Here is a 15,595-nt window from a genome sequence, read left to right as displayed (position 1 = left end):
AATAGCCTTTGAAACTGAATTCATAATTTAAAACATCCCCAAAAGGAAAACTCCAGGTCCAGATGGCCTCACTGATGAATTCTACCAATCATTCAAGGAAGAAATAATGCCAATTGAAAAGAAACTCTTTAAGAAATGCAAGAGAATGAAACACACCCCAACTCAATTTATGAAGTCAGCACTACCCTGGTAACAAAACCACATGAAGACATCACAAGAAAAAATTAAATACCATACCATAATCATTCATAAAAACAGATAAAAAATCCGAAAGGAAATACTAGCAAAATGAATCAAACAATGCAAAAGGATAATACATGACCACAAAATGTGTTTAGCCCAGATATACAAGGTTCAATCAATGCTATTCACCATGTTAACAGGATTAATATATATCAGGATCAATTAATGCAGAAAAAAAGTATTTGACAATCTTTTATACCCATTCCTGATAAAAACTCAGCAACAGGAAGAGAAAGGAGCTCAGTCAACCTGAAAAAGGGTGTGTATGAAAAACTAACAATTAACATTATAATTTATGGTAAATGATTAATTTTTCATTTAAAACCAGGAACAAGGCAAGAATATTCATTCACATTACTTCTATTCACCATTTTGCTGTAAGACCTAGCCCTGATAAAAGCACACGCATACACAAAATAGAAGGCATACAGATTGGAAAGGAAGACGTAAAACTGCCTTTGTCTGAAGATGACATGATCGTGTAGATAGAAAACCTTAAGGAATACGCAGAAAGGTAACAAAGCAAATACTTCAATTTAGCAAGACTGCAGGATACAGGTTAATTTATTATTTTTTTTTAAGATTTTTTTGATGTGGACCATTTTTAAAGTTTTTATTGAATTTGTTACAATATTGCTTCTGTTCTATGTTTTGCTTTTTGGCCACGAGGCACGTGGGATCTTAGCTCCCTGACCAGGGATTGAACCTGCACCCCCTGCATTGGAATGCGAAGTCCTAACCACTGGACCACCAGGGAAGTCCCACAGGTTAATTTAGAAAACATTATTAGCTGATAATACATAAAAACATTTGTTTCTATGTATCAGCAACAAATAATTGGAAAATGAAATAAAAAATATAATTCTATTTACAAATCATCAAAACTTGAAATACTTTGGAATAAATTTAATAAGACACATGTAAGACCTGTATGATGAGAACCACAAAATATTGGTGAGAGAAACTAAAGAAGACCTAAATAAATGGGGAGATATACCATATTAATTCATTGGAAGACTCAATATTATTAAAATATAACTCTCTACAGATTGATTATATAGATTTAAATGTAATCCCAATCAAAATATAAAATTCACATAGATATGCAAAGGATCTTCTAGAACTATTAAAACACATAAAACATTTTGGCAATGGCAGGGGGGACTCACACTACAAAGATTTCAAGACTTATTATAAAGCTACAATTATCAAGGCAGCAGTATATTAGAGAAAAATGCTATCAGTCAATGGAACAGAATTTAGAGTCTAGAAATATCCCTATACATATATGGTTGACTGATTTTCAAAAAATAACAAAAGTAACTCAATGAAAAAAGGATAATCTTTTCAACAACAGATACTAGAACAATTTCATACCCATACTGAAAAGAAATTTTAACCCTTACTTCACACTGTAAACAAAAGTTAACTCATATCATAGAACTAAATGTAAAAGCTAAGACTATAAACTCCTAGAATCTTTGTGACTTTGGGATAGACAGAGATTTCTTAGATAAATCTCACCACAAAAGAAAAAAAAATTGATTCGTTCAAACTTCATCAAAATTTTAAAAGTTTAGTCTTCAAAGCCACTGTTAAGAAAACGAAAAGGCAAGCCAACAGAATGGGATAAAATGCAGCTAACAAGCACATGAAAAGACGTCCAATATCCTCATTCATCAGTGAAATGCAAATTGAAACTATGGGTTGGCCAAAAGGTTCGAATGAACTTTTTGGCCAACCAATACAATGAGATACCACTATAAATCCAACAGACTGGTTAAAATTTAAGACTGACAACACTATGTGTTGACAAGGATGTAGAGCAACTTTCACATGCAGTTGCTGGGAAAAGAAAATGACAAAACTACTTTGAGAAAAAGTCTGGCAGTTTCTTATAAAACTAAAGACATACCTACTCTATGACCAAGAAAATTCAAAACGTAAGTCTGGAAAAGACTTGTATAGGAATGTTCATGGCCACTTTATCTATAATAGTCAAAAGTTTAAAACTGCCCAAGTGTTCATCAAAAAGAGAAGGCCTAGGGGACTTCCCTCATGGTCCAGTGGTAAAGAATCCACTTTCTGATGCAGGGGACGTGGGTTCAATCCCTGGTCGGGGAACTAAGATCCCACATGCCACGGGGCAACTAAGCCCACAAGCCACAACTACTGAGCCCGCGGGCCTCAATGAGAGATCTCTCACGCCGCAAACTACAGAGCCCATGCACTCTGGAGCCCGTGCACCACAACCAGAGAGAAGCCCACGTGCCACAACCAGAGAGAAGCCTGTGCGCCACAACGAAAGATCCTGCACACCTCAACAAAGGTCCCGCGTGCCACAACTAAGACCTGACGAAGCCAAAAAAAAAAAAAAGAGAAGGCCTAAATAAACTGTGATATATTCAGAAAATGGAACTACTCAAAAGGAATGAGTTACTTCTACATGAAACAACACAGATGAATATTAAGAACATGCTTGATCAAATAAGGTTTACACTGTATAATTCAAGTTCATGAATAGGTGACATTAATCTGTAGTGAAAATAATAAACAGAGCATTGTCTCTGGGATAATGGGTAGTGGACTGACTGGAGAGGGGTGTGGAGCAAATTTTCTGGAATGATGCTATGTTGTATTACTTGATTGGGGTTTGAGTTACAAAGGAGTATGTATTTGTCAAAACTCATCTAATGGTACACTTTAGTTCTGTGCATTTCACTGTATGCAAACTTTACATTAAAAAAAGAAGTAAATAAATATAATTTTCAGTTATTTATATGCATGATGAAGTGTTGAGGGGTGAAGTCCACAGTTTACTTCAAAATGCATCAAAAACTGAGATGAACTGATAATTGAAAAGAGAGATGGATAAATGGACAAATATGTGAGAAAGCAAATATATCAAAATGTTAACTGCAGAATCCAGCTAGTGTGTATATGGGTATTCACTGCAAAACTCTTCCACATTTTAAAATTACAGTCATAAAATGGAAAAAATATCATAGTTTAAAACTAAAAATGGCAAAAGACTTTTGAGAATATTTAAGCATATTTGAAAAAGAACCAAATGTTACTTATAAGAAGTGAAAAATGGCTAAATTTTTTAAAACCTCACTGAAGAGTGTTAGTTACATGAATACACAGAAAGAAACAATCTACTTAGAGCAAAACAGACCAAAGACTTGAACACACTCTTCATAAAGACGAACACAGAGTAACACATATGAAAAGTTGTTCAACCTCAAGAGTAATCCCAGAAATGACATTTGAAAGCACAATGAGCTACTACTTACACCCACCAGATTCACATGAAACACAAAGAATGACAGCAACAAGTGTTGGCAAGGATTAGACCAATAGCAACTCTTACACACAGCTACTGCAAGCGTAAACTGGTATAACCAGGGCTTTAACTCGTAAGGCTGAATACATCTATAGTGTCTGACCCTGCAGTCCACTACTAGTATGTTCCGCAGAGAAAATCTTATATATGTGTGCCAGGTAACTGATGGAAGATTTCACAGTGGCATCGTTTATAATAATAACAAACCAGAAACAACCCAAATGGCCATTATCAGTAGATAATGAGTAATTTGGGATGTATAGTCAAACAATTGAATCCTATATAGCAGTGAAAACGGATGAATGAAAGCTACAGTCAGTCATCAACATGGCTCAATCTCAGGAATGTAACAGTGAGTCAAAAAGCAAGATGTAGAAGAATACGTACAATATGGATCCATGAACATGTTGTGTAGGAACACAAAAACATGCGACAAAACTATAAAGAAAAGCAAATGACAATTATAAAATTCAGGGTTTTAGTTTCATTAAAACTAAAGAGGGGAGACAGGATCAGGGAGGACCCACAGAGGGGCCTCAAAGGTAATGAAAACTTTCTGCTTCTTAAACTGGGTGGTAGCTACTCAGATGTGCCTTAGATTGTTCATCTTTATACCTTACATATTAATATGTGAATATTATATTGGACCTAGTCAAAGTTTATTTAATACAAGTGAAATATATGACTCTTAAATACCTAAAATGGCAAAATTGATCTTTAATGATATTCTTTGCCTACCCGAAAAATCTTGTGCATCCTCATGGTGGCTGAACAAAAGATAAATCTTGTGAGAAGCAAGCGAAGAAATTCATCTCCAAAAAACTGGAGAAATGCCTGATCTGCAAAGAGGAGAAAAGTGACAGTAAAAGGATACTTAAGTGGAAAATACATTTCAAAAGGCAAGAAATGTTCAGGAAAACCTTCTCAACTTTCCTGCCTTCAACAAATACCTTTACAAATTCAAACAATTTAAACAATTTTAAACCATTATAGTACATTCTGTTAAGTGTGCAGTTAGATTAGTAGGGTACCTATTGAACGTGAATGGGTCAGTAGCTGGGCAATATCGCGGTTGATTTTTCGAAGATATTCTTGACACTTTTCCCATAGGCCTCTACGCATGCTTGACAATCCAGAGACAAATAGGAAGGCCATTAGAGGATTGTTCAAAAAGAGAGTGAAGAGGCTACCTCGTTGAGATTGATCTGTAATAACAAACATGTTATATATATAGACAACAGTTTTGCAAAAGAGAGGCATTTGAGGAACATTTTAATATACTGACAATGTATAAAATTAAAGCTGTATCATTAAAGTATACTTCAACAAAGTACATTCGGCTTGGAACTACAAAAACATATCCCAGGTACATTGCTTTCTGCTGAAAAAAACTTAAGATAAAGCCTCGTAAACCTAAGAGAAATGGAAAATGAACATATTCCTTTGCTTTTTTTTCCCCTCCCACTAACAACTTCCATGCAAATATGGCGAGTGCTGGATCACGGGCAGCTCCTAATGGAACCCTCTGAGAAGTACTAGAACTGCCAATCTCTTTCATTCTCCTTTGTTAGTTGCTCTTTCTCTTCCTATCCCTTAAATATCAGTATTTTCTTTCTCCACATTGCTGATCTCACCTATGCACAAAGTTCAGTTATCATTTATATGCATACTAATTCCCAGTTCCCTATCTGCAGCCTAAATAAGCTCCTTAGGTCCAGAACGGCGCTGTCCTACAGTAGCCACCAGACACACTTCAAAAGTGATGAGTCCAAATTGAGACACACTGCGCATTATAAAATATAAATGTCTCATTAACATTCATTCCACCTGTTTGTTTCTACCTTAAAAAAAAACGTGGCTACTAGAAAACTTAAAATCACATGTGTGACTCCCATTATATTTCTATTGGACAGAGGAGCTCCAGACTACTATACCCAACCTAACTCTCAAAGGTAACCTCAAACTCAATATATCAAAACTTGTCAGTAGATTCTTTCCCATTGTTCTCCTACAAATCTGCTTCTTATCCAGGATTATCATTTCTACCAGCACCTCAGCCAGACACCTGGCAGTCCATCCCTGCTTCCTTCCTCTCCCTGATTCCCTCTCATCCAGTCCAACATCAAGCCCTACTGGTTCTCCAGGATTATTATCTCCAGCTAACCAGCCACTGTCCTCACTCTGGCCAACATCATCTCCCCATTTCCATCAAAGCTCCTCCCCAATTCATTCTTCACATGCTCGCATGCTTTTTCTCTGCTAGAACACTCTTATTCAACCATTTCCCACCCCTATCTAATTCTACGTATCCTTCAACTCAACTTTAGACATCATTTCATCCACTTTCTTAACCCTCAAGGGCTGGTCAGGAGTTCACCTTACATGTGCTTCCTCCTGTGAAACCCTCAGAGCACCTACAGTAACTGCCTGTTAGGTTGTCTATATCTTCTACCTAGCACAGCACCTGATAAATAAATGTGGAATAAATGCTTGTTGAATGAATGAAGTGACTCTTGGTTAAAGAGAGAACTGCAGAATTCAGATACCAGAGGTGCAGGGACGTAATTTGACGTTCCAAATACTTAGGTATCTGCTAGTTTTGTGTCCAGATGGGACACATTTAAGGGATTAGAGGTCTAAGTTTTACAGCACAAAAAATAGGATACTGGACTAAAAAATGTTAAGGACATGTATTTCAATTAACAATATTAATAATAACAATAGTTAGCACATATTGAATACTTACTGTGTACCCAGAATTATTTAATGAGGTAGGTACTATTATTATCTCCATTTGATAGGAAAGAAACTGAGGCACAGAATGACTAAGTAACTTCCCAAGGTCACATAGCTGGTAAGTGGCTGAGTTGGGATTCAAACACAATCAGTTTGCCTCCAGAGTCTGTGTTTTTACCCTCTTCACAATAAAACCTTTCAGATTAAATAATTGTGGTATTAACCCATTAGGTTCATGCAATTTAAAATAAAGCTGCATCTTGATAGGAAAATTTGATAGCAAAAAGTACTCGCAATTGGAAAGGGTTACATTTCTCCAAAAATGATAAGAAACAGGTTAACAAAGTCCTCAAAGCAGGAGAGCTTTACCGTTGTTTGAAGGTAAGTTCTATCCCTTAGTGATTTGCCTTTTAGATACATGAACTTAGTATTTCTACATGTTTTTCCCTGTTAAATAGCAGAACTTACCTTAAAACAACGGTGAAAAGTCTCCAGCTTCTCTCGGGCATTCAAATGCTGACCATCACTTCCTGTGTCAAACTATGTCAGCAGACAGGACTTCTGGCTGGGAAGTAGCAGTAAAATGCCATCTCCCACAGAGAGACATCAGCACTATTCACAGTTAGGGAGATAGTGAAACAGTGACAAGTACTGCTAAAACAGGATTAAGGTTTGTTTAGTATTTTACCTAGCTTAATGACTGGGAATTAGATTAGATTTTATGTGTTGCTTACTGAGGACAAATTATTAAAGACAAAAAGGTTTTCATTTCTCAGCCACCTGAGAAAAGGCAAAACACTGACCTGTCTCTCTGGCACCCGGAGAAGAGGTTCTTTTATTTTAAAAATGCGAGGTAAAAATGTGAATAAAAGACACCCTTTAAGTTGTGCCAGTTAGGTTATTCTAACACTTAGGCATAGATTGAGAAGTGTTCTAGACTAGGAATCTCACGGTCTTAAAAGATACTTAAAATATGTAGCCAGAGCTGGAGGAAGTCATGCTATATGGATGACGACCCAGCACACCTGCAACACAAATTTTAAAATTCACAAATCATGAGCTCCCCAGTAGCAAGGGACCAAAACCTTACTCTTTTCTCAGGGATGATTAATCATTTCTTTTAGAATTATCTCAAGGCCTAACAGTAGCCCATTAAAGAATTCTGGTTGTTGGCAAGACTTCGGGGTTTACTTCAGACTGACACTTGCCACATCAAACTCTGTAAATCCACAACTGACCACTATAGGTGGGGGAGACAAAGATCAGAGCAGTATTATTTAAAATGTAGACATAAGTTTATTTGCAACCTACGGATACAACAGGGAATGACAAAACATACCTTGTAAAGCTTTTGGATATGCTGTAGGAGAAAGCAAGCAGACTAGTGGCTGTCCAAATAAGTTTGTGAAATTCTGTAATATATAAGAATTTAAAACTTTCATTAAAGATTTGACCAATGATAGTAACTTTCCAAAACATATCATTAGTGTATAGATTGGGTCCTTTTACTTATGAACAGATGCAGAAACATCAGTAACAGCTGAAAAGACTGTCATTCAAGTTTAACATGCATAACAGGTTTTCTTAAAGTGGTGAAGTTTATTAAGTGAGCTATTGATTTTTAAAGTAAAGGCACACACATGGTTGAAGTGTCACAGGGAGAGGGCATCTGGCTGTTTATCCAGAGGCTGCTCCATTGGGCAACATACACTAATATTTACAAGGGTAAATTTGCCAAGATCTATGATCTGGCTCTCAGCCTCACAGGCTCTAAAACCTGACTTACTGGTATGTGAAGACTGGCTTCATCTCTCATTGTGAATCATATTAATTGCTCATACAGAATGATGTATAAAACCAGAATGTGAATGTGTTAATTTACGGTGAGAATTAAACTGACACTCACTACTCTTTGCATGATTAAGAATATCCTTTCCCTAAAGGCAGATCTGCATGGGAAGTAAAATCATAGACTGTTTGGTAAAACAAGAAAGAAAACTCCTAAGAGTAAACTTAATAAGGAGTGAAAAAAACAAAAATAACTAAAAAATACTCCTGAATGATAAAAATGAAGACTTGAACAAATGGAAAGATATATTGTGTTCTCAGAGGGGAACCCATTCTAAAGATGTCATTTCAATAATTTATTAAAATTTAAACCAAGCTCAACAAAAATAGCCACAGATTTTTTTCCGTGGCTGAAAGAAATTCTAAAGCGCATACAGATAAGGTACATTAGCCAGGAAAACTCTGAAAAAGAAGAGCAAAGAGGGGGAACTAGACTTATCAGACACCAAAACATACTTCAAAGCCTCAGTAATTAGAAATATGTGCCACAGCATAAGAGGAGGCAGAAAACCAATACAAAAAAAAATGAAGAATCTAGAATTAGACCCCAAAATAGACAGGGCTTAAGGATATATGATAAAGATGATGGTTGGAATTGGTAGGAAAAACTGATAGCTATCTAGAAAAAAAGTTGGCTCCATACTTCATACCAAAACCTAGGATGTATTTCAAATATATCTGATTTAAATGTAAAAAAAATTAAACAATAACTGCTGAAAGAAAATAAGGGTTATTTTTGTCATCTAGAAGACCTTCCTAACTATTATAATTAAGATTGATAAACCCAGTTACGAAAATAAAAAATACAGCATGAACTAAATCAAAAGCTAGATGATGGAGAAAAAGGAGATAACTTTGATCACTTCCCTCATACTATTTCATACCCTGTGATTGGGCTTTCAGATTTCCCTTCTTGTAGTCATTAGATATTTTTTTCCCAGGAAATTATCCATTTAACTGAGACTTTAAAACATTTTACAACTTTAGGGACTTCTCTGGTGGCGCAGTGGTTAAAAATCCGCCTGCCGATGCAGGGGACACGGATTCGTGCCCCGGTCCGGGAAGATCCCACATGCCGCGGAGCGGCTGGGCCCGTGAGCCATGGCCGCTGAGCCTGCGCGTCCGGAGCCTGTGCTCCGCAACGGGAGAGACCACAACAGTGAGAGGCCCGCGTACCGCAAAACAAAAAGCTAGATGATGAATTGGGGAAAAATATTACGAGCTTTTTCAAATCCATAAGAAAAAGACCACTGTCCTAATAGAAAAATGGGTGAAAGGTAACACGGAATACAATATTGATTGATTTTCATATATGGAACCTTCATGCATTATTCAGATAGATTATTCTATTAATAGGTCTATTAGCATTTTATTTAAAATTTTCTAATCTATAATTATAAACTAATCTGGGATAGAGTTTTTTGTATGTGCTATTTTTGTCTTGAAATAGTATCATTATCATAATGATTCCTAACATTTATTGAGTGCTAACTATTTTCCAGGGACTATCCTAGGATTCTTAGCTCCTAACCCATAATCTTAACAATCCTATAAAATTATTACAGAGAAGGAAAAAGAGTCTCAGAAAAGACCAAGGAAATGCTCAAGGTCATATAAATGTCTTGTGGCCTTTTATAGAATGAATTGGATATTTCTGATATTTTCCATTGCTCTGGAATTGTGCAGATTATAAGTTTAAAAGAATTTATTGGTGAACTCAAAATGGCTAGAGCCTTTTTTATATGGAGAAAAAGGAGATAACTTTGATCACTTCCCTCATACTATTTCATACCCTGTGATTGGGCTTTCAGATTTCCCTTCTTGTAGTCATTAGATATTTTTTTCCCAGGAAATTATCCATTTAACTGAGACTTTAAAACATTTTACAACTTTAGGGACTTCTCTGGTGGCGCAGTGGTTAAAAATCCGCCTGCCAATGCAGGGGTCATGGGTTCGAGCCCTGGTCCGGGAAGATCCCACATGCCGCGGAGCAACTAAGCTCACCTGCCATAATTACTGAGCCTGTGCTCTAGAGCCTGTGAGCCACAACTACTGAAGCCCGCATGCCTAGAGCCCGTGCTCCACAACGAGAAGCCACCAAAATGAGAAGCCCGTGTACCTCAACAAAAAGTAGCCCCTGCTCACCACAACTAGAGAAAGCCCACGTGCAGCAATGAAGACCCAACGCAGCCATAAATAAATAAATAAATAAATAAATGTATCTTTCTTCAATAGATATTCATTGAACCTACAAACTAGACACTGTTCTAGGTGCTAGGGATACTGTAGTTAAGAAAAAAAACAAAAACAGATTAAAAAAACCCTAAACCTGTCTTCCTGGAGCTGACATTTAGATGGGGGTGGAGGTGGCAGGTAGAGACCCACAGTAAACAAAATTAAAGAAGTTATATAATATTACAGAAGCTGACAAGTGCTACATATGGAAAGACAGAATAGAGTAGTTAGCAGCACAGAAAGATTTATAATCAGACTGTATTTAAATCCCAAATCAGCCACCTTGTGCCTTGGTTTTATCAGTAAAATGGGGATAATAAAGTAACACCTTGCGTTGTGAGGATTAAATGTGTTAGAATAGTGCATGGCATTATATAGAAGCTAACTTATGATTATAAGAAAAGTAAAGTAAGAAAAGTGGATAAAGAGTGCTGGGGAGGCATATAATTTTAAATAGGGCAATTAGGGAGAACTCTCTTAAGAGGCTTCAGCTTGATTAAACACCTGGAAAACAATGTGGGCATCTTTGGAAGAGGATTCAAGGTTGGGGGAAAACAACACAAAGATCCTAAGCAGGAGACTGCCAGGTATGTTTGAGGAACAGCAAGGTCATTGTGGCTGAAGAGAACTGAGTGATAGGGAGACCAGCAAGAGATCAGAGATGCATCTGAGGTGGGGAGGAGGCATGTGAGGGCAGAAAACATGAAGCCTTTACTCTGAGTGAGATGAGGAGCCTTCGGAGATTTTGAGTAGATAAGTGACATAATCTGACTTACAGCAACACCCTGTAGGAGAGCAAGGGCAGAAGGAGGAAGCCTAGTTAGGAAGCTACTGCAATAATTCAGGGGAGAGATGATGGTAGCATGGACCAGGATGGTGGCGGCAGAGGTGGTAAGATTCTGGATCTATTAGTTATAACCAATAAAACATTCTGAAATGGATGTGGGTGTGAGGGAAAGAAGAGTCCAGAATGAAACTAAGGATTTGGGCTAGGGCAACTATAAAAGCACAATAGTCATTAACTGACATGGGGAAAGCTGGATCTGGAAGAGGTCTAGAAATTCTGTCCTGGGCATGTTCTCTGTGAGAATCACCAAATAGAGATGTAGAGTATGTAGATTATATTCAAGTCTGGAGTAACTGAGAAAGGTCTGGGCTGGAGATATAAATGTGGAAAGTGTCAGCATAGAGATAGTAATTAGAGTCATGAAATTATGTGAGGGCATCAAGGGCAGTCTGTTGTAGCTGGAAAAGAGGAGGAAAAAGGATGGAGCCCGGGGGCACTCCAGTGACAGGTCAGAGAGATGAGGCAAAACCAGAAGAGGCTGAGAAAATCAGCTGACGGCAGGCCTCCTTTGCCCTGAGGCAATCAATCGAGCCACTTGCATTTAGGTTTTAAAGGCCTTATGCAGAGAAGGGGACAGCAGTCAGAGCTCAGGGTCTGCCTAAGATGGAGTCTAACAGAAAACTGGCCCTGCTAAATTGGAATCCCAAAGGGCTACACCCTTACTGTAAGGATGAACCAAAACCAAATTTCACACCTTCCTGCCCCCCAGGACCATGCCTCGGGGGACCACAGGAAAATTTTCTTGGTGCTGAGCAGAGCAGAGACAGAGCAAACAAATGAACCAAACAGTCCTGATGGTTGTAACTGTAAGCCAGCCCTCTTGCATGTTTGTAGCCCAGATTCATACCACCTAGGTAACCCCAAACACATGGTCCCCAAATGGCAGTGCCTCTAGGTGTCTAGCAGAAGCAAATGCAGACCCTCTCTGGATGAAAGTACCATCATTCTAGGGCTCAGTGAATTTCCCACAGATAATTTTAAGGAGAACAAGAAGAATCTAAGGATAACAAGAAGAATCTGTAAGGTCGGATCTTAACAAACGGCACCGCGAAACAGAGGAAAGCTTCAAGTGAGCTTTATTAGGGAGCGCTCCCGGGCGAGGTTCACTGGTCCGAGAGAAAGGGGCCAGAGAAGTCGCACCCGGGCGAGGGTTGGGCAAGATTTTATAGGGGAAGAAGGGAAAGGGGTGTGGTGAATCTGGGAGGGCGCAGGGTATTCCTTATTTGGTGGTCTTTTCGGGTATCCTGGGGGACCGTTAGTCCCGCCCCTCGAAAGGCGGGAAGGCTGGGCTGGGTTCAAAGTCCCCAGGTCAGTTCCTGGAACTGGGTGGTCCGGAATGTCTCCAGGTCAGTTCCTGGAACTGGGTGGTCCGGAATGTCTCCAGGGCAGTTTCTGGAACTGGGTGGTCCGGAGAAATTCAGTCTGATGCAACCTGTGAATCTGATTGTGTTCCCCTGCCTCGGGCCAGTTGGCCTTACATCCCAACATCTTTGGTGTAATGGGGCGGCGTTCTGATCTCTGGCTACTTCATGCTGAATGGGGGCGTCGAAAGGGGAGTCGGGTGACCAGAGGTCTGAGGCTTAGGGGAGACCAGTGGGGGGTTCTGTAGGAAGCAAGGTGTAAGGATCGAGGAGCATTTGGTTTGTGGCCACCCGAGAGACTTCCTCCATGCGCCTGCGAAGGAACCTAAGAAAACAGGGAGCAAACATGAGCAAGATACAGATGAGAATTAAGGGGCCTAAGATTGGTGTTAGCCAGGTATAGAGGGTGGATCGCCACCAGTCGGGAGTTGGGGAGGCGGACTGTTGGTGTTTGCGTTGGAGTTCTTCTCTTAAGCGATGGAGGGCTTTTACGTTGTCTTCGACGAGTCCTGTTTCATTGATGTAATAGCAGCATTCCTCCGGTAGGAAGAGGCAGGTACCTCCTTTGTCGGCCGTCAGGAGATCCAGGGCTCCTCGATTTTGGAGGGCAACTCGGGCTACTGAGGTGATCTGGCGCTGGAGGGAGGTGATGGAGGCGGCAGAAGCCAACCAAACGCCTAGCTGGAGTTTCTGTTCTAGGTCACGGGATGTTGAGACACTGTATGTTGGGGTTCCTCCCCCGATGCCCGCAGCAACGAGAGAGGAGGCGAGGGAAATGCCTGCGATCATAGGGAGAAAGATGGCCCTTTGGCCCTTAGAGAGGTCGCGGGCCCTCGTGCGTGCTATCAGTTAAGCCCTTTGAGAGGTTGTCCCTTCTGGGAGGCTGTTAGCCTTAATAATAGTTGAGATAGTTACCACTGCATAGGCTGCCCGTCGGTGTCCGTCAGGACTGAGTATTGAGCTACCGTCCACAAAGAGAGTGCTGTCCGGATTTGAAAGAGGGGTGTCAGAGTCCCTCTCTTGGTGGTTTGAAGGGTTCTATGACATGAGGGCAGAAATGGGATGGAAAACCCCCGGTGCCAGAGATAGGCAGGAGGGAAGCCGGGTTCAGGCGAGGGGAGGGATCAAGAGAAATAGCTGGGTTTTCAATGAACAGTAGGTGGAACTCCTGGATGCGGGAGGGGCCCAGGAGGGAGAGAGACTTGTGGCCTAGGAGGTCGACCAGCCGGTGGGAGGAAAACACGCTTAGTGGGTGGGCCAGAGTCAGTTTGAGTGTTTGGTCAGTTCGGCTGCCGCTGCTAGGGCCTGAAGGCATGGTTGCCATCCCCGAATGGTTGGGTCTAGCTGTTTGGAGAGGTAAGCCACGGGGCGGGCGGTAGGAAGGCCCTACAGGCTGGGCAAGGAGTCCAGTGACTATTCCGGCCCGTTAATCCACAAAAAGGTGAAAAGGTCGGTTTGGGTTGGGCAGAGAAAGGGGAGAAGATATCAGAGCGTTACGGAGGATGAGAAAGGCCTGTCGAACGGCGGAAGGAGAGGTGATGGGTCCTTGAGGGGTTTCTTTAGCGGCTAGATATAAGGGTTTAGCAAGGAGAGCAAAGTTAGGGATCCAGTGTCGGAAAAATCCTATAAGGCCCAAAAAGGAGAGAATTTGTTCCGCTGTTTCCGGAGGCTGGAGTTCACGGATAATCCGGGTGTGGTCGGCTGTTAGACCTTTTGTGGTAGCGGTAAGGTGGAGCCCCAGGTAGGTTACAGAAGATACAGATAACTGAGCCTTGGCTGGGGAGACCCGATAACCGCGAGAGCCAAGGTAATTGAGGAGATCTGCAGTATGTTGTCTTGAGAGGCTGAGAGATGGGCTACAAAGGAGGAGGTCATCTACATATTGAAGGAGTGTGCTGGGGGTAAGGGAGCAGGAAGTGGGGTCCCGTGCCAGCGCCTGACCGAAGAGGTGAGGACTGTTGCGTAAGTCCTGGGGAAGAACTGTCCAGGTGAGCTGACTGGAAGTATGAGTATCCGGATCCATGCAGGTAAAGGTGAAGAGGAAATAGGAGTCGGGATGAAGGGGGATAGTGAAAAAGGCATCTTTGAGATCCAGAACCGTAAAGTGGGTTGTGGATGGGGGGGGGATATGGGAGAGCAAGGTTTGGTACTACTGGGTGGAGAGGAATTATGGCCTCATTGATTAGTCGGAGGTCCTGGACAAGGCGATAATCCCCAGAGGCCTTGCGGACAGGCAGGATGGGGGTGTTGCAGGGAGTCAGTGGGGATAAGGAGTCCCTGGTTTAGGAGTCTGGTGATAATAGGTTGTAGGCCCCTAAGGTGAGTCTCAGAGATGGGAAATTGGGGCCTTGATGGAAATTCGGAGGGGTCCTTTAGGCGGATGAGAACGGGGGAATGGTGTGTTGCTATTATGGGCTTAGAAGTATCCCAGACTTGGGGATTGATTGGGTTCGGTGTGATTGGAAGAGGGGGATAGGAGGGGGAGGGTTCTAGAGACAGGCCGAGAAGAGAAAGCAGGAGTTGGGAGGAGGGAACCTTAGGGTCAAGTCTGACCAGCTGGAGAGAGGCCCCTAAGTGGAAAAGGACATCTCGGCCTAGCAAGGGAACTGGGCAGGATGGTATGACTAAGAAGGAATGAGTAAAAGGGAGTCCTTCGATATGACATGGGAGTGGACCTGTCTGGAGTGGGAAGGATGGTTTGCCATCAATACCCATGACCGAGATCTGGGAAGGAGAAACTGGCCCGGAGTAAGTAGGCAGGACCGAATAGGTAGCCCCCGTGTCCACCAGAAGTGAGATGGACTTACCCGCTACCTGTAGCGTTACCCTGGGCTCGGCGAGGGTGATGGGGGTCTTCGAGTCCGGGCGCCGTCAGTCGTCAGCCAATCCCAGCAGTTCGAGTGGTAATGCCGTTGGGCCGGCCTGCCCCCCCGCGTGGAGACGCTGAGGGAGGGCCAGCCGTAGGGCAGTCACTGTTCC

General features: G+C 41.3%; 1 protein-coding gene across 1 annotated transcript in view; it reads right to left on the bottom strand.

The window, feature by feature from the left end:
• Nucleotides 1-15,595, bottom strand: part of SCAI (suppressor of cancer cell invasion) — a 137,241-nt gene that overhangs the window by 5,350 nt on the left and 116,296 nt on the right. The window contains exons 15-17 of the mRNA XM_030858687.2: nt 7,665-7,737; nt 4,621-4,794; nt 4,328-4,428 (exon numbers count right to left, since the gene is read on the bottom strand). Coding sequence (XP_030714547.1) covers nt 4,328-4,428; nt 4,621-4,794; nt 7,665-7,737 — 348 coding nt within the window. The remainder of the gene's footprint in view (nt 1-4,327; nt 4,429-4,620; nt 4,795-7,664; nt 7,738-15,595) is intronic.

Source organism: Globicephala melas, chromosome 6 (assembly GCF_963455315.2).
Source record: "Globicephala melas chromosome 6, mGloMel1.2, whole genome shotgun sequence".
Lineage (NCBI taxonomy): Eukaryota > Metazoa > Chordata > Mammalia > Artiodactyla > Delphinidae > Globicephala > Globicephala melas.
The sequence above is the reverse complement of the archived record's forward strand: the minus strand, read 5'-3'. Positions and strand labels throughout refer to the sequence as shown.